Source organism: Rhipicephalus microplus, chromosome 5, assembly GCF_043290135.1.
Source record: "Rhipicephalus microplus isolate Deutch F79 chromosome 5, USDA_Rmic, whole genome shotgun sequence".
Classification (NCBI taxonomy): domain Eukaryota; kingdom Metazoa; phylum Arthropoda; class Arachnida; order Ixodida; family Ixodidae; genus Rhipicephalus; species Rhipicephalus microplus.
The window spans coordinates 35,519,293-35,541,194 of NC_134704.1; the positions used below are offsets into that span (position 1 = coordinate 35,519,293).

The following is a 21,902-nucleotide window of genomic DNA, read 5'->3' on the forward strand; positions in this document are numbered from 1 at the left end:
TTTTAGATTGCCTAGACAGAGATCTGCTGACACACTTCATATTATACACTTACTGAAGGCGAGTCATAACCATCAATGAGTTTCAACGGCAAATGAAACTGCAATGTATACTCAAGAAATGTGGAACAAATATACATATAAGGCACCATTGTAAAAAATGCAGAATCTTTGGATGAAAAAACTGAAGTCCTAACCTTGCCTCAGGTCCATAGCCTTGTGTGAACAATAGAGTAAAAGAGGAATTATGATTTTCTCAAAGAAAAAAAATAACAATACAAAGCAAATTAAAACAAAATCATGAAATTATGACATCAACACGGTTGTCAGGAACATTAATGAGTGCACAAGCTGACTTTGCAGGCCACGTAACAATTCATAGAGCACAAAATTGTTGTCCTTTATTTATCAAGTATGAACAAATATTGATGCCGTGAACACACATTGCAGCATTTATAAAGAAAATAGAGCAGCTGCAACTTTATATTGCGATATAAACAAATTCAAACAAGATGATGATGAAGAATAAGAACACCACTATATACTACTTGGTATAGTGTGCTAATAGTATTAACTACGTGTAATACCTGCTTACAGCAGTCTAACAGCTAATAGTAAAACATTATTAAAACACTCTATTTTTGTCAATGGTATTGTAACATCAATCACTTCACATGGCCAATCTAGAGAGATTCATTCCAATGCTACAAAAGATAGTACTAGCAATCACAGTGGGCTGCAAACAGTCTGTTTCCCCATCTCTTCCAGTTAAATTTAAAAAAGCTTTGCTACCTTTGTTGAACTACGAATCAGCTCCCACGAAGCATCATATAGCTGTGTAACCTCTTCTGCGAAAGCACGGAAAGAAGTCGGAAATAATGTTTGCCGTGCTTCGCTTTGGCGAATGGTCATCGTCCAGGTAAGCTGTGCTCGTGGCTGTGTCGCTGCACTCAGAAATGAACCTTTGAAGCTCACCAGGCTGTGCTCCATGTTCGTGTATTTCGCGGATCGTCTCATACGAGTCCATGATCACCGACAGGAACAAGCTGAGAACGCAGTAGATGAAGAGAATCAAGAAGAGGTAGAGATACAGCCTGCAGAACCACCAAATGATGCCATCAGTCTCCGACAGGATGGCAAACGTGGCAAACATGTCATCTCCATTCATGAGGGCAAACAGACACTCGGAGGTCATGCTGAGGGAGCGAAACTTGATGTGGTGTGGTCCCAGGACGACCCAGCCGCAGAAACAGAAACCACAGTACAGAAGCAGGGCGCAGAGTAGAAAGCGTAAAATGTTGGGAAACGCTCGACGCATCGTTAGGATGAGGATGTTGTACTTCTTGAAGAATCCCAGGTAGCGCAGCACACCGGCCCATACAAGAAGGTTTCCGGTTCCGAGAAGTGCGGAGCATAAGTTGTACTGCTGACCATCTAAGACGCGCTGCTCCAGCTGTACCTTTAAGCAGGAACCCAAGATGATGAGAACGTCATTGATGGCAATCATTACATACCAGAAGTCGACAAACTCCAACTCATCGGACATGGTAAGCTTCTTCTTGTAGTACTTCGCAAAGAACTTCACCGTTTTTCGACGCAGTGTTTGGCCACGGACAAGAGACCTGACACACAGCACTAGTGAGGAAGCACAGATAACAATAACAATTACATTGACAGCCTGGAGGCATGCATACGCTATCTTGTTAGAGTCTGTGTACAACACATTGGTGGTGCAGTCCAGCTTTCTTGAATGTACGCCAAGCGATATTAGCAGCTGCCCGTCGTGGGCTTCGTTGTCATAGAATATAGTGATGTTGTACCGGTAGCAGTCTGGCAAATCAAACTTGCTGAGACTCTTAAGGTACACCGTCTTCAGGGTGAACTCTAGGTGGACGTTTATGAGCCGCTCGAATATAAGGGAGAAATTATGCTCACGGAGGTAACTCTCGGTGCTGAAGTTGTGCCAAACGGGGCTACCCGCTTCAGGCCCTTCCACGGCTAGGCAACGGCGCACGGGGTAGTTGTCAAAGATAAGGGTATCGTTAAAGGGCCAAACGTAGCCCTTGCGATAGTAGGTCTTACAGAACACGAGGGGTACCAGAGCGCCAGTCGGGGAGTCGTAGCCGAACGAGCCGATCGCCGCGGTCGTAACGTTGGAGTACCGCCGCACGACATGGTCAACGTGCCTGTAAAACTCCGCCTTTGTGTACACTGCGTACGGCCCCGCAGCGGGAGGGTAGTTGGCGATTTCACGTACACTGTCCCAATCGAAAAGAAAGATGTGATGCAAAGCAACGGTCGTGTCCCTGTGCTGCTGCTGGTACGAGTAGCTGTTGGTGCCGAACAACACAAGTTGCAGCGTGACTAGCGCTATCTTCACCACTTGCAACACTAACTTCACAGGAATGCGTTTCTTGGCCTGGAACTTCTCGATTGGGTTCATGAAGAAGAAGCGCAACTTTCTCCGCATACGGTCGCGCACGTTCGGATTGAGATCTGGATCGTCATTCCCTTCCCAGGAACTGGTGTCGCCTTGCGCAGCATCGTCCGCTGAATCATATGTCTCAGCCTCCATGCTACTGGAAACATGTTCTTGGATGGTGGTGTTTCCAGGCTTGCGCACGTACACTTCGCTGTTGTAAGGCCCGCACGAGCCGGGCGCCGAAGATGGACCTTGATGCACACCCTTATCCATGTTTCCACGTAACAATGGGACCGTCACATTGATGCATACGCTAAAGCATTGTTTGCACTTACGATTGCGTATTCCGTAATGCGATAACGCCCGTCCGGGCGACCGTAAACTAATCGTGATGTAGAATCTGCACAGATCGCACACACGCCCGCCAAGGCATGCTTTGTTGCGTTGAGCCAGACGTAGTCTCACGAGCTGAGATCACGATCATACTCCTTCTGTACGTGTAGAAATGATATCACGTGTCGCGTTTGTTTTGGTCACGTTTTAATTGTGACGTCATTTCTGGTCACGTGTACACTGTTTCTGGTTGCCTCCGCTATTTTCAAGTAGCGCTAAGAAAGCTAGCGCTAGCAGCGCAGAGTCGGCAGGTGTCGCCGTCATCGTCATCCGCGAAAAGATGGGAACATGGCGGCTACGCTCTCCGACGACGAGTTTCAACGCCTGCAAGTAATACTGCGTTGTATTATCATCACGCAATTACTTTTGTGTTCGGTGCGCCACGGTTGCAGTCTTGATACGAAACACTTCGAGACAGATATTGTGTAAATTGCTGGTGCTAGCTGTGCCGCACCAGAAGTGTCTTATTCGCGCACTGCTTTCGTACTTCTCGCATTTGCATCCCTGGGCTGCAACTTTCGAAATCAGTACCGTTTCTGTTTCACCATAGCAACTGGGCTTTTGAAAAAAAAAAAAAGTTTAATGCTCTCTTTGTAACGAGGCGTTGCTACTTAACTCGCTGTCGTGTTCTGTTTATGTCTTAATTTGATCTTCCCAAACTGTGCATGAAACCAGACGCAGTTGCTCGACCTGCGGAGTAGAAACTACAACTTGGACGAACACTGCAAGCGCCAGAACCAAGGTAAGTGTTCTTGCGCCACTTGATTGCAGAATAGACCACGGAAACATATACATTTTGCAAGAACTTTCTCTTTTTTCCCTTCGTGCGTTTACATAAGTCGCGCGGAGGGCGGATGGTGTCCTTGAAGAGTATAGTAAACACGTCTAGCATGCGTAGTTTCGTCAGAACTCATTTTAGTGATGCAACGCGGGAATGAGTAGGTTATAGCATTGCGCTGTCGTTGGGTTTCATGTGATCCTTTCTCTTCCTGGAACGTTGTGTCAGTATATTTCACTTCCGTCTGAGCTATCAAGCTTCTGTTGCCGTTTGCTGTCATAGCAGGCGGATGGCCCGCCACTTGCCAAAGCGAGCGCTGGAGAGGACTTGACATGCGCTGAATCATGCGCAGTCGGCGCCGCATTTCGTTTTGGCTTGTTAAGACGCACTATAGGAAATATATAAAAAAAGAACATAAACAAAGGAAAGTAGCAGAGGTCCGATATAATTGGAGAAAAAAATCCCAACTATAAACGCTTTGGTTTTATAAGCCATTTAAATCTGTTATGTGACTGCAAGAAATCTACCAGCACCATTACCGAGGGCTTATTATCTCAAGTGTTTATAGAGCGCGATGCTTGTTTCTTTCCTGTGGTTTCCAGAAAGCATGTCATCAGTATAGTCATGTTGCAAAAAATGACACGATTACAAGAGCTTAAATGTATAGCGGGCTCTGTTCAGTTATTGGCAACGAGAATAAAAAATCGACACATCTACATGCATCATGGGTGAAAGACTGAGCTCTGAAACACTAGACATGTACTTAGAGGATCCCTTTATGTAGGGGTTAGGGTACATTTATGTAGGGGTTAGAGTACAGTGAGCTAGAATGAATAACTTGCTTCACAATTCAAGCAAAGCACATTGTATCAAGTGAGCTATTTCAAAGTTGCCATTCTCCCTATATGCGCTTTCTCTCGTCTTCTTCGCCAAGTGGCCAGGTTTTAGCTACGAATTTATTTCTTCTGCCAGAGTGCTGGAAATTATGGAGTCCATTTCTCAAGCTCTTCTAATGGATCTCTAGGGGTTGCCACTAGCCAGGCCACTTGGATTTCCTTCATACTCACAAATGCTGAGACGATGATCAGATCAATGTCATCTGAAAATAGGGATGTGAATGTAAGAGACTTATATTGCGGGCTCAATGGGTCTGCGAAAATCATCAAAGCCATTTCAGGGGCCCTTTAGTTCCACCGTGAAGAAGATTGAATTCGACTTGTCGGGATGTACTTTGTCAATTTTTATGAAAGGGAACTTGCGAGCGCGTGGCCTGCTCGCCACGCCGACTGCTTGCAACACTGAGTGTGAGAGCAACCAGAGCCTCTTTTTGTGTCATCTAGTGGAGAGTATAGTTGACATTAAACTGGGGACCATCAGAAGGCAAGATTGCGAGCCCCTTCAAGGCGATTATGCAAGAAGACACGCCTGACTTTTTGCAAGAAGAGAGTTACAGTCTTGCTACCTGCTTCATATCACCAATGACTGGTTGCTTTGCTTGCCACTAGATGACATGAAAATAAGCTATTGTTGCTCTCGCTTGAACGCGCTGCAAGCAGCTGCCGAAACACGCAGGTCATGCACAGCCACGTTTTCTTTCTTAAAAATTGAAAGTGTAAATCGTTGCTTTTCATTGCAAAGTCAATCTCATGGTATTAATGTGACAAAAATAGATTTTGTTACGGACATCCTGTTCGATGTCCACTGGGACAAAGGCTTCTCCCAGTGATGTTCAATTCATCTTTTCAAGCGTGAGCCGATTATATTTTGTTTCAGCAAAATTCATAATTGAGCCTTTCCACAGTACTCTCAGCCACATAAAGCTGTACTCACACAACATATGAAATTGCAATTCGAGCCTGCAGATTGTGTACTGCATTTTCGAGTGCATAACCTGCCCCTGCTTATAATCTGCACCCCTACTTTCACCTCGCCGAGAAAGAAACAAAAAAATCCCTGCATACGCATGCACATTTGATATTCAGGAAAGGCTCTACAAAATCTACTGCTCAAGCAACATAGCACGTACAAAGACAGAAAAAGCTTTATTTAGCAAGCAGAATACGCCGTCTACTAGGGCAGTCGCAATTCACCTATTGTCCCTGCTCTTGCTAGAGCTATCACTTGAGCCGCAGTCCTCATGGTTATGCAGAAGATCATCTGCTGTTCCATGCATGTTGTTCGTGACGCAGAATTTTCTGAAAATTTTACGCACCATCTCACCTGGAATGGCCTTCCATGCCTCGACAATCCACTTCCAGAATAGAGGAATATCAGGCCTTCAGATGCATCGGGGCAGCATCAAGTCGTGGAGACCTTCAGCCATCCACTCGGCATAATTGCGCTTGACATTTGCTTTGAAGGGCTTGTTAAGCGTCCTATCTAGAGGCTGCAATATTGGCGTCGTTCCCCCGGGTATAATAACTGTCAGTGCTGTTGCTTTAAAGGCCTTCACTTCCTTAATTGTGTGGCAATGGAACGAGTCGAGAACGAGCATGGAACTCATTGTGAGCATCGCACTCGGCATCTTCTCCCATACCATCTTGCCCTGATTTACGAACAAGTCACTGTTCATTCACGTCTTCTCGTGTGCACGGACTACCACAGCAGCAGGCAGAGGAATCTTCAGAAAAGTTCTCCTCTTCAGAATAATGTACAGTCGCAGTTTAGTGCTGTCGGCGAAGGCACAAAGCAAGACTAAGCAGCGCATCTTCATGTTCCTGCTGGTCAGCACACTCACCGAACTGCTGCTTGTCTTCCCAAATCGCTGTGTCCGACGGCATTTCAGAATAAACGGGAGTTTCATCCGCATTGCCAATTTGCAAGAAAATCTAATTGTGCTGCTTTCTCAAGCTAGTTACATATCTCTGGTACTTGAGCAGCTTCTCCTCGGAAGAAGCCGGCAAGCGTTGACATAATGTAGTCCGCCACCTGATGTAGTCGGCGCTTCATAACAAAGTGCAGCCATTTGTGGCTCACAAGGAACCCGTGAGGTATGCCTAGCTCCCTTGACAGACATCGCATTTCCACATAGGCCATGTTAGTTGATATGGCATGACCCCTGCTTCGCTCATCTTCGATGGACTTTACTAGCCGCACTTCCAGCTCAGGGTAGGCGCCGGTCTTGAGGCCCCGAAGGGACCTACGGTGGCGGTGCATGGCTTGTAGGCTGCATTTATTCTTTCTCCACAGTCGCACTCAGGACTCGTCCACATCGCGTCATCTTCTCGCTTCGCGATTTTCGAATTCCTCGGCGATGATGATGATCTTAAGCTTTTGCTGTGCGGTGAAGGACTGCCATCGCACTCTTCTCATAATGACAGAAAGGATCGACTTAGGCTTGGCGAACGGGATGTAGAGAACGAGCAGTACCAGAGAGGTCAAGCGTGCTCACACTTGGCAACAACTTTTTCTTGGCAGCTCCATGCAAGCAACAGAACCGAAATGCATGCCTGCTACCGTGCCAAAAAGTAGTACTTAAATTTACTGATATCTAATTTGCCTTGCTGAAATAAATCCTGCTTTATTTATCATGAAACCCAAATGGTTGGGGGAAATTGTGGGTAAGATACAGGTATTGTTCACTTTGAAAAAATGCCCGCTGTGGTGCTCTAGTGGCTAAGGTACTCGCCTGCTGATCCGCAGGTTGCGGGATCAAATCCTGGCTACGGCGGCTGAATTTCCGATAGAGGCGGAAATGTTGTAGGCCCGTGTGCTCAGATTTGGGCACACGTTAAAGAACCCAAGATGGTCGAAATTTCCGGAGCCCTCCACTACGGCGTCTCTCGTAATCATATGGCGGTTTTGGGACTTTAAAACCCCACATATCATCATCACTTTGCAAAAATGTCTTTCCCATCTTTCTATTTCTTAGACAGTGCCACTTTTTCGGCAAGCCCTTTTACAACGTAAACATGGTGTCCACAACGTAGCAGCATGTGGAGAGTGGTGGAGGGTCACTGTGCGGCCGTAAACGTCCAAAAGAATATACTTGTAATGTGACACTGAGCTTTACACTGCACAATCGATTTGTCCCACCCCAAACGTTTTTCTAAATGCTTCAACGATGTAAGCAAGCGAAACCGAAATCGTCCGCAAGCTGCGGTACTACTTGCGGAGCAACACGAATTTGCGGAAACCACCTGTGTATCCTTCGCTACACTGTTGAGGGGCTTCACGGCGCATTACGCATTGCTATGAAGCAGCACTATAGGAAAAACCTCTCATATTATTCGCAGCCCCGCTTTGCCACTGAAAATTCAACCAAAGTGTGGGTTATTCGCGCGAAAATACGGTAGTACGTCACCATACATCAGCCATTCCCACGTGCCCGCGTCAGTCTGCACGGAGCGATTCGTGAACCGGCAAAAGCCCAAATCACGGTTGGGATCCTCAGCGAGCAATGATGAAATTCTTGCCTGTAGCCTGAATTCTTCTCTGTCGTGTGAATGCTGGTTGCGGAAGAATCAGACTGATGTCACGTGACTGATTCGTCCACGATCATGTCCGTTGTGTGAATACAGCTTAAGCTGTGTCTTAGGCAACCCTTGTAACAATGAAACATACTGTATAAACTGCTTGTCCGCAGCCACCCTGTCTGTCATAAGCTTATGCTTGTTTTCTTTTTCCTGCAGAACTTGTAGTTCTTCGACAGAGTCTCGATGATCACAAGAAGGAGCTCTCAAAGGCTCACTCGGTAAGTGCTGCATGATAGTGGCTCTCACATGTTTGTTCCTCTTTGAAAAGCGACAAGAGAAAGTGTCTCTTCATTGTCCATAAAGGCAATTGTATCATAATGGTTATCCTCTTATTGAGACATATAACCTCGTAACGGAAACAAGAATAATTACATGTGCGCTTACTAAACATAATCAAACTATGCACACTGCAGATGTGGAGAAAAAAAGTGTGAACACTGTTCGATCCAAGACTTGCTTGTTTTTGGTTTTGGGAGATGTGTTTTTCCTACTCACGTTACTTCTTTATTGTAATGCATTAATAAAGTATGTTGCAAAATGATACTAAAACAATGTCCCTGACTTCACGGTATCGTGTGAATGTTGCCTCACTGCTATCATAGTGCAATATATGTAAATTAGTGCATGTGACATAGCCATAAAGTCACACATGTGACATAGCCATAAATTTGCAACAAATCTTCCATCTAGGACAATTTATTGTAGGAACTATGCATTTTTCTTGACCCTGCATCTGCTAGAATAAAATTTCAAATGCCAGAGTACAGCACAAATTTAGATGTGATGATGTGCTCTGCATTGATATGTGTGTGTTGGCTGTGTTCTCCTACTTGTTTTTCATCAAAGCCAGCACAGCGTAACAGTTTTGTTCACATAGTTCTGTTCTGCTGCCATTCAGCACTTAACCATAAAAGAATCAACTCAGCTATATAGAAGTATACAAGAACATTGAATCACTCTGTTCTGGCCCACAAACGCAGTAGAATTTTGAGGATGACTCCTTACTAATGCTCTTTTGATGTCCTTTACCATATGCATAGCATCTCCACGGGGCGTACGATAAATAAAAAGCAAGGCAGTTTAGAAACAGTAATTTCATGAGGTCTTGTATGACACAGTATTGTTCTTATGTGATGACCCATATATTTACAGAGAACCCCCTGTTTTATGAATGATCTCAAATTGTACTTTAGCTCTGGCTAACAGTGAAACCTTAATACAGTTCTCTATGAAGAAGGGATCAGGACCATCGTAGCTTTTTGTTAATCAGATTCACTTCATTTTGAAACTCTCACATAGTAATGCTCTTGATATAGCCAGGATTTAAAGGTGCATTGTCGTACAAGACATTTCCTATTGGAGACATTTGATGCTATATTGAACTTATATGTAACAAAGTATGGAAACATCTCCTGTCCGTGGAAGTTTAACAACTCAATGCCTCTAAAATGAATACAAGCGTTATGTAACAAAGATATTCCTGGGCTGTATGGCACCTTTTGTATTTGATTTATGTACTTGTTTATGTATTTTATTTATTAATTAGCTGCCTGCACTTCCCTCTAAGGAATTACATCGTTGAGGATTCATGCTTAACTAGGTACATGAACGTGTAACTATTTCAGTGCTGAAAAAAAAAAAGCATTCTTTGTTGTTATAGATACAGTGCTAGATGGTAAACTGTGTGAATATTGAACAGTTTGATCAGGAAAAGGATAACGGAGGATGTCATCTGCACTTGAAAATTCGATGACCTTCAAGAAGTTGTCCAGTCTCTCTGATGTATTGTGCATATGTTATGTCTGGCTTGAAATGATCAATGTCACGAAAAAACTTGAGTCCGATATTTATTGTGAGGTATTTCAACTCTTGCGACTTGAGTTCATGTTTACTGTCTGTTATGCTAAGTTGCCATCGTGATGAGGTTTAATGGGTCATGGCATGGCCTATTAATGGCATTCTGCACGTAGGCCCTCAGCCGAAGCAAGAAGGCCAAGGAGGTGGAGAAGCTGATTGTGGACAACGAAGTGCTTCAGCGCAAACTGCAAAGCCAAGAGGATGAGTTCCGGCTGCAGAACCAGACGCTTATGCAGGAGCTGTCTGTCGTGAGTGTGGTCTTTCATGGCTTATGGGCACTGCATGTGGAAAATTGGGGCTTGTAAATTGTTTTTTTTATAAAAGGCGCTGATTTACACTGAAACCTTGATATAACGTAATCAAATATAATGAAATATTGATCATAAACAAGTAAATCAAGTGTAGTCTTACAATAGATACAGGGTTGGAAACATGCATATATAATGAATGTTAGATATAGCGAATTTATTTTCATGTAAGATGCAACTTTTTTATAATGAGATATGAGTGTATCTAACAGACAAATGGGTCTAAGAGAGACTAGTGTGCCCACATTAAAATCTGGGTTGGTAAGAAAACTTGTACGGGGTGCCCTGCTTATAAAAGACACCGTATATAAGAGACTAGCATTGCTTTCCGGTGTACGTCTCTTGTAAAGGGGTTCTACTGTATGGTCATCATGCGATTTTGTAACAAAATTACTGATGATGGCTGCTTCTTTTCTACAAAAAATTGGTCCTACACCAAACCGATGAAGATTGTACTCGTTATACCTGTGTTTCTTGACACTAGATGGCTGCACTTGTCTATGTTGGGCAATTTGTGTCTTGGCTTTTATTTCAGGCCGTTTTTTATTTTATTGCCATGCAGTGAAGCCACCTTTGAGTTGTCTTTCTTAACGTGATTATGTGGGGTAAAGAAACTTAATTGAATTGAAAAAATGTAACTCTTCTAATTGGGAAAATAAGGGTTTACAAATTTAGGGGACAAATGTTTTCAGTAATTTTGGCACATCTTCTTTTCATGCTGACAAAATTTTACATCTCATTTTTTTTGCTGTTGCCTTCATTCAGTTGTTCATGACCCACTTATCGCGGCTGGAAGCCTCGTTTGCTTGAGCATGTGGTGTTCAACTATTTGGAGGTGTGTTCATGGCTCCCAGTCAGAGTTTCGGTTTCAGAGAGTGCCGAGAAAGACTGGACCAAGCTAGGTTTTCATGTAATCGTAGCTGGGTACATGAGCACACGAAACCGCATGTGCATAAGTACCGCATTAACAACTCTTTTCAATGTAGGCTTTGGGGGTGCTGCTATAATCTCCGCTGGAATGTTGTAAATAAGTGTGACCCCCCCTCCCCAAATGCACTGCTAAGGCAAAAATGTCAGCCTTTTGTACTCCCATGCAGCTGCATGATGTGAGCACTCTCTTTTCCCATTGAAAAGGTTTGCTAGAAAGAACACTCTCAAGGAGCATGGCAGCCAAAGCAAATTCGTCATGCAGTTGTATGTTTACCCTAAAAACAAGTTGGTGTTGATGTTGTGGGGTGGGGCATTTCCTATGCAGTTGTGCAACATGGGCGTTGACATTGGTTCGAAATATGTGTCGGGGTTTATTAGCCATTGATATTTCATAGATGGTGTGTGTATATGCTCACACAAATGTATCCCACAAGTTATCTCGGCTTCAAAAATTTTGTGTCAGTACTACTTTGAAGCAGTTGGGCTTTCTTGCACGAAGCAACTGCTTTGTTGGTGCATCTCTGTAGACTGTCACCGCGAATGAAGCACTGGAAAGGAAGCTGGAGGAGCTGCAAGGAGTGCGGCAGCCCAAGAGAAGTCCCGAGCCGTCCGACCAAAAGTCCCTCGATGAGATACGCCGCCTGCAGGCTGAAAACCTGGCCCTACAAAAGTCGCTTGCAGGTGAAAGGAGGCCTCTCTTTCCCACGTCTCTTGTTTTTTCAGTGCTATATATAAAGGTGCTTTGTTTCAGTTGCCTGCTATATGCAATTTTTTTATTTTATTGGACAACCAGTTATCCAGGCATTAATTAACCGACATTATACTTCTTGTTTCTCACATCTTACATTTAAAGAAGGTGTCTTGAGTGAAAAAATAAGATAATTATTGTAGAAATGAAATACCAGGCATTAACTCTTTCAGTACGGCGCCATAGGCCATCAGACACGGGTGTCCGATGACTTCAAATCTCCCGCAAAAAATAAAAGCAGCGCTTTACAGACAAGTTGCGCCATCTGGCATACTCTTTGAAAACTCCTCTTACAGTTCCAGCTTGGTTTGTTTACATTTCGCGCCGCGCCATGCCGCTGAAGACGACACTTGAACCGAAAGTGGTTTCGAGTTGCGTGCAAGAATGTGGTCCCGTCAGCGTCGCGCTCCTCGAAAGCAGACTCCTGCAGCAAGTATTTCGGTCGCTTCTCATGCCGATTTTTCTGACCTAAGCTGTAGTGATGGCTCAAGCAACGATGCGGGATCGTCAGATTTTAGCTCGGACGACGACACTCCTGCTGCGCAGGGGCCTCAAGCTTCGACAAGCGCTTGCAGGTGAGATTCGTTTTCGACTTCGCGCTGTGTATATATAAAAAACGCACTTCATACTTGACGACAGTGCTATTGTTTGTTTCTTTGTGAGGGCTGGGCGGGCTAGGCATGAAGGCTGAGAGGCGTTGTGAACGAGAAGAATGCGCTTTATTCGAACATGAAAACGTGCCGACCGCCCCGGAGGCGGGAGCGAGATTGATAAAAAGTGTCCCCGGCCCTCGCTTGGGCTTGGAGTTTATCTGAGTAAAGGCGCCGCAGGTGGCGCTGCCGATTAGATAGGCCGCTACGCTATAGTGCGCATGCGGGCGCTCACATCCGGCCCCTCCTTGTCTGACCAAGTCCCATTGGTCTAGGAAAGGAGCACTACTTGGTGGCTTCACTGCGAGAGAGAATAGTCCTTCAAGCGCTCGGGTGGGCGCTTTTGGCGGTGAGGTCGCGAGGAGGGTACCGCTGGAGGCAAAACTGCAGGGCCAAGGGAAACTGGTGGTTGAGATAACTCATTGCCAACACTGGGAGAGCCAGATAAGTCACACAAAGGCCACTCTTGGGTTTTCACAATGTAAGGCTCGACATAAGGTGGCACGTAGTGCTTGAGTTGAGAGACGTGCACTATCCTGTCTTGGAGTCGATCACGAGGACCTTGACCAGTTACGCGGCTAACGACAAACGTAACGGGTGTTTTCTGGTTGGTGATTTGGTATATTCCCTTGAATTTGGGTGCCAACTTTCCAGTTCCATCTGCTACAGGCTCTTGGCGGCGCACCCAGACGAACTGGCCGACTTGGAAGGAGTGGTCTCGATGGGACTGATCATATGCTGTCTTCCGTTTCCCTTGTGCTTCCTCGGTATTACTTGCTGCTACGGCCCGGTTCTGAGACAGCATTAGGAGACGGTCTTGTAGGGTCCTGGCTGTGGCGGGACGGTGGCGTTGATATGGGAGCTTGGGGACGTATCCATACAGTAGTTCAAATGGAGAGAAACAGCTGCTGGCGCTATAGCTTGTGTTGATGGCAAAAGCAGCTTCTTCGAGTTTGCTTGCCCAGGAGGTCTGGTCCGTTGGACACAGCTTACGAAGAACGGAGACTAAAGTCCCATTGCTTCTCTCTACAAGACCATTGCTGGCTGCGCGGTATGCCACTGAATAATGAATCTCAGCACCGTGCATGTGCATGAAGTGCTTAAACTGGTGAGATTCAAAGGCTGCTCCATGGTCAGACATGCAGTCATCAGGACAACCAAAGCGGAAGAACACCGACTGTAAATGTGCTATAACTTCCTTAGCTGATGTTGAAGTTACAGCCGCTGGGACAATGAAACGCGTGGCAAAGTCAATGACATTCAAAATGTACTTCTTTCCTGAAGCAGCCGGCATTGTGATGTGATCAATGGCAATTAAGGCAAAAGGAACATCCGACACTGGCATGAGACCCATTTTGCCAACACTTTTAGATATTGGGCGGTTGTTGCTTTGGCAGATCTGGCATGCTGTGACGTAGTGGGTCACTGAAGACGTAAGGTTTGGCCACCAGTAACGTTCTCTCACTTTGGTCAGTGTCCGGGTTACATCCATGTGGCCTCCACCGTCATGAACAACCTCCAGGACAGCCTGGCGCATCTTTGCTGGCACTACAATAGCTTGAGAACCTGAAGTCGCGTCACTATGGTACAGGATGTCATCAATTATGGCAAGGTCATGGTCCCACGATTCTGAAGATGACAGAGAGCGACGAAGGTCCTGGCACTCTTTGTCTTCTGCTTGCATAGCTGCGAGAGACTGTGTCTGATGGAGGACTGCTGCAGATAATCGTGACAGCATGTCAGCAACCACGTTTTGACGGCCTGGATGGTGCTGCACAGTGAAGTCGAACTCTGTAAGATCCATCAACATGGTCGTAAAACGACGTGAAGGCCTGATGTTGGCTGTTAAGCATGCAACGGTCCAGTTGTCAGTCAACAGGCAAAATTTCTTGCCGAGCAAGTAGTGTCGGAACTTGATCGTAACCGCCCAGTGGACACCAATACACTCCCAAACGTTGCTATGCAACTTCTTCTCTGCGGCCGTGAGTGCACGACTCGCATATTCGATCACAGTTTCTTTTCCACACTGTTTCTGAGAGAGCACAGCACCAATTGCGGTTCCTGAGGCATCTGTTGTGACTGTGGTTTGGGCGTCTGGATCAAAATGGCCCAGTACAGGTGCCTCTGTTAATGCTGTGCGAATTCGCTGAAAGGCTTCATTGCAGTCGCTGGTCCAGGCAAACTCCTCAGACCGTATGAGACTCTGCAACGGTGCTGCTATCCGAGAGAAATTCTTCACAAATCGGCGATAGAAGTTTGCTGTCTGGAGCCATGACAAAACTGCTTTGCTGTTTGCAGGCTGTGGGATTTTCATGATGGCTTCGACTTTGGCAGGGTCAGGCTGCTTGCCGTCCCTGCTCAAAATGAATCCGAGAAACCTGATAGACTTCAAAGCAAACTTACACTTGTCAAGTGAAACTTTGAATCCACTGGCAAGGAGTGCACCAAGTACTTCGTCGAGTAACCTTGCAAACTCGTCAAAAGTTGGCGCAAAAACCAGAACATCATCCAAGTACACCCGCACACCGCACTTTGGGCAATGGGGCTGCAGGTTAGCAAAAATTGACTGCATGGCTCGCTGGAAAGTGGCAGGTGCGTTCTTCAGCCCAAATGGCATGCGGGTCCACATAAAGGTGCCATAGTGGGTCACAAAAGCAGTTTTTGCCTGGTCTTCCCTACGAACGCGAACTTGCCAGTAAGCAAACTTTAGGTCAAGGCAGGCGAAGTACTGTGACCCAGCAATGTCATCCATGATGTCATCCGCATGTGGAAGTGGTTGCACGACGTTCACAGTCATCTTGTTTAGGGGCACATAGTTAACACAAAGGCGCTTCTTGCTACCTCGGCTGACAACCACTGCGGGGAATGCCCAAGGTCCTAAGGCTGGTAGAATGATGCCTTGCCGAAGGAGTGTGCTTATTTGAGCCTCAAGAAAACGACGGTCTGCAGCAGAGTAACGGTAAGGGGATCGACTGTATGGCACAGCATCGGGAAGAAGGTCGATTGAGTGTTCAACACCCTCGTACAGACCTAAGTCATCCTCTTCACGAGCGAATACTTCAGCGTGCTTCGAAAGAATGCTCGTGATTTCCCGTTGTTGATGTGCTGGCAAATGGCTACCAACCTGAGCGGCAGGCAAGGATGGGTCAATGCAAACCTCTATTGTTGAAGAAGCACCTCGCCTGCATTCAGAAGACGGGCCGTTGGTGTTTGAAACCTCATATTGACAAGATAGTGCTAACCACGGGGGTTCATCTGGGCCTGGGAGTGGCATTCGCTGGAGGCCTGCTGAGCTGTGGTGTCCAGATACATGGTAATTGAAAGATGACCCCTGGATCATAACAGCGTTCGACATCCTGGGCAACAGTCGCTCATAGCACCGCACACTTGTTCCTGTGGTGGGATGACGAATTTCAGTTGGCAGGGGTGGCTGGAACACCAACTGTGCGTGACTGGCAGCAAACCAGTCTTCCCCCAATATAAGTGGCATGGCATTGTTATCGAGGACGGCGGCTTCCACCAAACCGGTGATGGGTCCCACAGAGATCTTCAAGCAGATAGCACCAGCAGGAGCCACTGTCGTTCCTCCAACGACAACTAGAGGGGGTCTGGTCCAGGGCAGGAGGGGCAAAGATCTGACAAGGTGACGAGAAACAAGTGTCACCTTGGAACCACTGTCTGGAAATGCGTCCACTTGGCCGCTTCCAGCAATTGTGGCGTTTACAAGGGCGCATTGGACCAGCGATCCATCAAGGGTCTCGGAAAGTGTGCTGTGAAGAGCTGGCGAAGGATGCGTTGTAGACTGTGTGGCAGTAGCTCTGGATGGGCACTTTGAAGCTAGATGTCCTTTTTGGCGGCATTGAAAACACACGGCTTCGGCCAAGTTCTGGCCAGAACGGTAGGCAGGAGCGCCGTGCCTCGTAGAGATGGTCAGGTACCGAGCCTCTTGTTGGTCTGGTGGTAGGGCTGCGATTCGCTGCGGCTGTCTTGTTTTGTCTGGTACCGCCTGAACATTCGTGCCCTCTTCACTGTGGTGGGGCACCTGTGGGCTTGGCATTACTAGTTTGGTGCTTGAATACCCTGGGCGTGGGAGTCGACGAGACAAGTGGCTCAATGTTTGGTCAAGCTGCGTTACGATGTCCATATAGGCGGCGACGGTTTCTGGCCGTTGTGCTGCTATAGTAGTGGCCAGGTTCTCGTCGGAAATGCCCTGAAGGGCGTACTCTATGCGCTGAGTGTCGGTAAGAGTGACTGGGCATCCCGAAATGAGCTTCAACTTCGCCAAAGAATAGTGGACCAGGTTCTCTCCGTGCGCTTGCACGCGACAAGTAACAGCTTGTTGCCACTGTAGTAAGGTTTGCTTGGCGCTGAATTGATCCAAGAAAGCTTGCCTGAAGGCGTCCCAGGTGGGACACTGACGGCCAATGACTGCTTTCCAATCCGCGGCTGCTCCACGGAGCTTTCCCAGAGCGACGGCGAGTACGGTTGAAGGCTCCCACGAAGCTAGGTTTCGAGTTCGTTCCAACTCTTCAATCCAGTGGGACGCTGAAATGCTGCCGTCTCCATTAAATGTAGGAAGCGATGCGGACAGGTCTGGAAGGGTCGTGACCTGAACTGGCGCTGCAGCGCGTTGTGACACTTGAAGGAGCTGTTGAAGTAAACCCGTCAGCAACTCGGTACTTTGGGCTGCATCGAAGCTCGAAGGAAGCGGCGTAGTGTTCGGGCGCTGGCTGGACGCTGAGGAATCTGGGGAAGGCGACAAAGGCGTCATTGAGCGGTTTTGGGCTATATCGGCGAGGAGACGATTGATCACTTCTTCCTTCGGCCCCGTAGCGTCCAGGTTTCGGCGAACCAACTCTTCACGGAGGAAGTCTGCTGTAAAGCCGGCGAGGTCCTCAGGCGTAGCCTCGTTCCAGTTCACAAGCGGCATGGCGTTCACAAGAAATTAGCAGAAGGAGCACAAGACTCACGAGAGTCGAAAAAGGCGGGCAGGTCAAGTTGGTTCGGCTCTGCAGGCGAGCTACTTCATCGGGCGGGTGGGCGTCAGCACGACGGTCGGCGAAACAAAAGGCAAAGGCACGAAATGACTCGGACGAAGCGGCCGAAAGGCGTATCGGGCGGCGGACGGTAAACACAGGACGGAGCGCCGCGCGGCTAGTCCGGCGGATCACTTCACGAGGCGGGCAAAAGGCGACGTTCCAGGCATGGTTCGGAGTCGACTGCGCCAGTTGTGAGGGCTGGGCGGGCTAGGCATGAAGGCTGAGAGGCGTTGTGAACGAGAAGAATGCGCTTTATTCGAACATGAAAACGTGCCGACCGCCCCGGAGGCGGGAGCGAGATTGATAAAAAGTGTCCCCGGCCCTCGCTTGGGCTTGGAGTTTATCTGAGTAAAGGCGCCGCAGGTGGCGCTGCCGATTAGATAGGCCGCTACGCTATAGTGCGCATGCGGGCGCTCACATCTTTAGGGCCTCAACAACATATGGCCGGGATACTTTGCCGAACTCATCGCGGCGTGTCTAGTTTTTGCCAACGAGAGAACCAGGTGCCTATGTTGGAGCAGTGATGCGGAGCGACGCGCGTCGGTTCTGTAGAGCGCTGGATTTTTTTCTTTTGTTTTTCACGACCGAAGTGATCAAGACGGTGTGCGAGAACACAAATAAGTACGCCTGGATGCACATATTGGAGAAACAAACCTATTCTCGGCGTGACGGCTCCTGGGAGGAAGTCACTCCATTGGAGATGCTGCGACTAATTGGACTCATCATCTACATGGGCCTTGTTGAAGTACCGTGACTGCACTTATATTGGCGGACCACAGGAACATTCAGTGGCCTGCTGCCACCAAATATTATGCGACGAGACCGATTTTTTGCGCTGCTTGCCTTTCTGAGTGTAGGGGACCCAGAAGACGCAGCGGCGGCAGCATCTGATGGAAAGACATGGAGGGTGTCGTGGCTGCTGAGGCACATAAATCAGCAATCAGTAAATTTCTTCCAGCCACAGCGCGACCTCTCCGTTGATGAACGTATGGTCAAATCTAAAGCCCGATCAGGAATCAGGCAATACATTCGGGACAAGGTGACTAAATTTGGCTATAAACTCTGGGTACTGGCAGATTCGAAAACCGGATACACACTTCAATTCTTCGTGTACACTGGTAAGCGTGAGGCACCGGGGCCTCATGGCTTAGCCTTTGACGTAGTGAACAGGCTTTGTACACAGTACCTTGATCAGGGATACAAAATTTATATGGATAATTTTTACACATCAGGGAAACTTTTTGAACATCTGCTTCAGCGCAAGACACTTGCATGCGGGACAACTCGCAAGGACCGTCGCTGCTTTCCAGCTGAATTGAAAGACACTGCATGGGAAAAACGGGCACAGCGTGGAGACATTCGATGGATTCGGAAGGGTAGCATCCTCTACATGCAGTGGAAAGACCGCCGGGCTGTGAACTTGATGAGTACAATGCACACGGCAAACCAGCATGTGCCGGCCAAAAGAAGAGAGCGAAGGGGGAGCCAGTGGGCTCTGAAAGTAATCAAAAAGCCGCTCCTTGTCCACGAATACAATGCTGGGATGTTAGGTGTGGACAAATCAGACCAAATCATTGGCACTTACAACGTCCTCAGAAAATGTGTGCGATGGTGGAAAACTCTCTTTTTTCACTGTGTTGACATCGTGTGCGTGAACAGCTTCATTCTCTTTCAAGAGCACCGAAAAAACAACCCAGAAGTCCCAGAACTTTCCAGGAGCATTTATTTTGATCAATTGGCCTTTAGAGAAGAACTAATTCATCAGATATTTGATTATGACGAAGTCGCGCAAGGACACGCCCCCATTTCACCCCCCTTCGCACCATTGGACCCTTTTCGGCACCAACCAAAAAGACTGGATAAAAGAAGAAACTGTAAGATTTGCTATGAGAAAACAAAAACACAAAACAGAACAAGTGTCTATTGCTCCACCTGCAAAGTTTATCTTTGTTTCGTGCCCTCGCGCGACTGCTTTGCCGAGTGGCACAGCCGTCAAGGCCGCTAGATTTACGGGCATCCAAAAATGCAGTACTTAGAGCACCGCATTGATATATATACTAACCGATAGCTGATAGAATAGGGAACAATTTGTATATTTCAGAATTTCAAGAATAATTTTCTGGTTAAGCATACTCGCTCACTTTTTTGTGTTTGTACTTTTTTTGTGCATGTTTGTCTGTAATTGACAAATAAACTTTCAATTACTATAAACCTCACAGCACTGTCCTTTCATAGTTGGAAAGCCAAATGAAAAATATACGATTTGATATATAGCAATGCTAAAAGCTAGCAGTTGTTCAAGAGAGAAAAATTTTTTTCTGGAAGCACTGAAAATCGGCCATTTTTTCTCCGTAACGAAAGAGTTAAGAGTAGACTGTTGCTGCACTGCGTAACGTGATGCAGTTTAAATGTCGGCTTCCATGACTTATGCGCCTTGTTTCAGTTGAAGTATGTGGTATTTCATTCACTGTTTGATGCATATTGTTATATTGCACCGTTAATTACGGTCTGCCACTGAAACCCGCTTGAATTTGTACTTTTACTTCTTTTCCAGAACTTCGAGGAACCACGTGAGTGCCGCTCTTTTGCCCTTTCATTGGGTTCTGCATACTTTCAGGTCACAGTGCGCATCTTTTTTGTGCATTTCAGAAATGGGCTTTTGCCTGCGCTCGACCACCCGCTCATGGTCGATGGGGAAGACGGCTTATCCGAAGAAGTCGACCAGAGGGCATTGGGTAAGTTTCCGTGTTTCTATAGGCGGGATGTTCTCACTTCTACAGAGGGTAACTGAGCTTCGATGTGACAGCCAGTAGAGATGGTTACCTGGAAAAGCTTTTTTGGAGCACTTTACAGAATTCGATGACCTGTTGCTGGATTTACATGTGGCATTGAACATCATCCGCATCGTCCTGAGTCTGGAGAGACTACTGTTTCTCTAGGTTATTGAGTGCCTGAGTTAATGGTTGCCAAACACGTGTACTTCAAGGTGTCTTGCAACACTTTTCTGAGTTAGAATAGTCTTACCTTTAACGTATCACGCTTCACGATCAATCACATGCTGCAAAATGTTTTTGGATCCGTCAAGTTTGAGCATATTCTCTGAGACATTCGTCGCACGCTTCAAGAACTGTCTCTCTCTCCTTTCGTGCCAGTGTGTGCATAGAAAATTACGACAAAAAGGCAAGGGACGACAAAGGGGCAAGAAGATGCTTCAGTTTGACAGAGAATGTCCTGGCCTTGGGCGCACTTTTTTTCTTGTTTTTCTTCAAATGTGCGGCTTACTTTCATTGTGGCCACGCGTGCGGCAACTTGGTGGCATCTTGCGGCGCCCACTTTAACTGAGCAGCTAGCGAGGCTCAAATCAGTCAACGGCCACGGATGTGGGTACTATATGGCATCATTTGTAGAGAAAAGAGGGAGTGGTTTCTAGAAGACATCGAGATTTAATTGTACATTCTGGGCTTTGTGCTGCGCTGTAATGTTTAACTCGTGTGGCTCATGTGTTCTTGGGAGCCGCGGCTACTAATTGGCAGCATTTTCTGTCCATGCTCAAAAAGTGTTGCAGCGCCCCCCTTTCAGTAGACAGAAGCCTGATGCTTTGAATGCATTATGTAAAATTTAGCAGGCGTTTTCTCGAGCCTCGAGTTGTTCAACAAAATTTTAGTCTGGGTTAAGTGAACCCCAATGTCTGCAAAAATGCTAGTGCAAAATCTCTGATATCTGAGAAAAATCATTGGTGAGCAGGTATTTGTGCAATGCATCATTCCCACAAGTGCTATCCAAGTCTTGCCTCGACGTGCATGTTTTCCAGTTTACCAGGCATCTGTGTGCATCAAATGTGGATCTTTTAGTACTGCGGAATAGCAATTTAACTGACACAACAGAACAAAATTTTATTCGTAGTGCATTCGGTTGCTCACTGATGTCTTAAAAATTTTCCCGAGCCTGCTTACCTTCTGTTACATCTGACAGTGAATGTTTTTGAGTATTTTATTGTTCATTTTGGATGGAAGTGAAAATGCTTGAGGCCCATTTGCTTAGATTTAGGTGCTCATTAAAGGACCCCAGGTGGTTGCAATTTCCAGAGCCCTCCACTACAGCATCTCATGATCGTATGGTGGTTTCGGGATGTCAAACCTCCACAATTATTATTGATTAGTATTTTATTGTTTCTCTGTCTATCATTTCAGATGCCAAGCTTCGACTCAACATTGAAATCGAAGAGAAGAACATGCTTAGAAAACAATTATCCGAAGTTGAGGTGGGAGTCACTTTGTTGTTTCTTTCTAATTAATACATGTTTTC

At 46.6% G+C, this 21,902-nt stretch overlaps 2 protein-coding genes across 2 annotated transcripts in view; one reads left to right on the forward strand and one right to left on the reverse strand.

Moving 5' to 3' along the window:
- Nucleotides 1-372: 372 nt before the first annotated feature.
- LOC119174724 (mucolipin-3) lies at nt 373-2,899 on the reverse strand. Its single transcript, XM_037425757.2, has one exon. The coding sequence runs from the start codon at nt 2,690-2,692 to the stop codon at nt 824-826; it is 1,869 nt and encodes a 622-aa protein (XP_037281654.2). The 5' UTR covers nt 2,693-2,899; the 3' UTR covers nt 373-823.
- A 118-nt stretch (nt 2,900-3,017) lies between these two features.
- LOC119174723 (GRIP1-associated protein 1) overlaps nt 3,018-21,902 on the forward strand; it is a 40,017-nt gene continuing 21,132 nt past the window's right edge. Inside the window, exons 1-8 of the mRNA XM_037425756.2 lie at nt 3,018-3,142; nt 3,488-3,554; nt 8,222-8,283; nt 10,036-10,170; nt 11,688-11,841; nt 20,152-20,167; nt 20,247-20,332; nt 21,788-21,858. Coding sequence (XP_037281653.2) covers nt 3,101-3,142; nt 3,488-3,554; nt 8,222-8,283; nt 10,036-10,170; nt 11,688-11,841; nt 20,152-20,167; nt 20,247-20,332; nt 21,788-21,858 — 633 coding nt within the window. The 5' untranslated portion in view covers nt 3,018-3,100. The remainder of the gene's footprint in view (nt 3,143-3,487; nt 3,555-8,221; nt 8,284-10,035; nt 10,171-11,687; nt 11,842-20,151; nt 20,168-20,246; nt 20,333-21,787; nt 21,859-21,902) is intronic.

Excerpts from the sequence above, each read along its gene's own strand:
- LOC119174724 (XM_037425757.2), bottom strand. The coding sequence starts at position 2,692 with ATGGATAAGGGTGTGCATCAAGGTCCATCTTCGGCGCCCGGCTCGTGC.